General features: G+C 22.2%; 1 protein-coding gene across 1 annotated transcript in view; it reads right to left on the bottom strand.

The window, feature by feature from the left end:
* The window catches only part of LOC126905982 (uncharacterized), a 102,837-nt gene extending 101,117 nt beyond the window's left edge, over positions 1–1,720 (bottom strand). The window contains exons 1-2 of the mRNA XM_050686200.1: positions 1,582–1,720; positions 1,380–1,521 (exon numbers count right to left, since the gene is read on the bottom strand). Coding sequence (XP_050542157.1) covers positions 1,380–1,521; positions 1,582–1,638 — 199 coding nt within the window. The 5' untranslated portion in view covers positions 1,639–1,720. The remainder of the gene's footprint in view (positions 1–1,379; positions 1,522–1,581) is intronic.
* Positions 1,721–1,947: the final 227 nt, after the last annotated feature.

The following is a 1,947-nucleotide window of genomic DNA, read 5'->3' on the forward strand; positions in this document are numbered from 1 at the left end:
TATGTATATCTTAAATTAAAGTTAATGTAATATACTTTATTATGGAAAAAATAAAATTCGGACTTTTGTGTGAAAATACTCAATTTTAATTTTTACTGTGCTGGTTTTTTGTTTTTATTTCAAATTGCCATAACTTTTTTAAAAAAGACCAAATTAATGTACATTTTTTTTTAGATTCACGAATCTATATCAATTAAAATATTATTTTGAAAAATTTTTTTTATAAATTTGACCCTTTTCTTTTACAAGAGGGATACAAAATTACAACTTTTTCAAAAAAATTAACTTTTTCGACTTAACTTTTGAAAGTATTCCAGAAATACTGACACTTTTATGTAAACACTTTAATTAAGCCTAATGTAATATAGAAAAAAAAAATTAGGACTTTATGTTGTCTTAACGATGAAAATGACTACCGTATGCTATTTTTGTGCTCAAATTTCCAATTTCATTTTTTACATTTTTAACTTAATATTTCTATAACTTTTTGAAAAATGTATTGTTTCAGTACCATTTTGTAATGAGAAATTCTATTTATATACTTCTTTCATTAGACATATATTTATTTTAAATCGAATAATTTTTCTTTTTACAGGAGGGTTCAAACCTTAAAATGCGTATAGAAAGTAGAACTTTTCAACTTATTCGTAATTAAATTATATGTATTGATTAATCCAGACTTAAAATAATAATCAAACATAAATATTTGTTATATTAATTAGAAGGATTTTGTTATTATTTAGGCCATATGCTAAACTTTAATTGCAGATTTGAAATTGGCGCAAAAATGGGTTTAGACAAGTATATTTTGGTCTCGGAAGAAAATTGCTTCTAAACCAGTAAATTTATTTATAAATAACATACAACTTTTTTTTTTAAATATTGCAACAAGAAATTTAACTTTTATATGCGTTTGCCATAAAAGTTTTAACTACTTTATAATTTTTTATAATTTCTCGTAAAAAATACACTACTAAATTATTGAATATCAATTTTATATTATACTTAATTGCTATAATAAATATTTATACATATATTACACTTATAAATCATAAAACATGTAATAAGGATAAAAATAAGGAATTAGGATATCACGTTGCTTTTGTAGTAATCCACCAATTTCTTAAAATTAAACACTATCTACAGATTTACATCGAAGCGTTTTTATAGATAGTGATTTTAATCACTGCCAGATTAAATCTATACTAGACCTAACAATGCCACGTCACCACTGCGCCGCGACCCCACTCTACTGGGTTGAGTTTTTTTTTTATATTCTAAATAAATTTAAAACTAAACAAAGTACATTAATTGGCGAATATATTGAAAAAATCGTGTCAGTAAATCTAAAGCTAAAAATTATATTAATTATAAATTACCATCAAGGTTATAATCATTGTAAGTCTCTTCGATATCATGACAAAATAATGCATGTTGTATTTTTTCAATGGATCTACCAATATTATAATCCGTTATCAAGTATTCAAAGAGGTTTATTTGAAATACGTTAAGTCCCTCGCTCTTTAAATATAAAATTATCATATTTAATAAATAAATAAATAAAAGTTGGAATTGACTTACTATTATTCCGGTAAAAAAACAAAATGAACAAAAGATTAGTATAGTTTTCAAATGCATTACAATGATTTTTTTACTTCAGAAAATAACAATTTAGAAATAAATTATTCAAATATTTAAATTCTAGCTGTGTCATTTTACATATAATGTTTTACAATTTATACTGAAATAGTGCAAATATTAATTATTTAAACTAAAATAATGTTATTTTTGAAACAAAATTAGATTTTAATGTATTGACACATTAACATTTAGACTTTAAAACAATTTTTTTTATGATGTCATCAAGTGTTTAAATTTACTATTCAAAGTGAAAAACTTCATTAAAACACAAATCAAATTTTATATGATTAAAGATTAAAATTTTTA

The sequence above is a fragment of the Daktulosphaira vitifoliae genome, unplaced genomic scaffold (assembly GCF_025091365.1).
Source record: "Daktulosphaira vitifoliae isolate Bord-2020 unplaced genomic scaffold, ASM2509136v1 Scaffold_4, whole genome shotgun sequence".
Classification (NCBI taxonomy): domain Eukaryota; kingdom Metazoa; phylum Arthropoda; class Insecta; order Hemiptera; family Phylloxeridae; genus Daktulosphaira; species Daktulosphaira vitifoliae.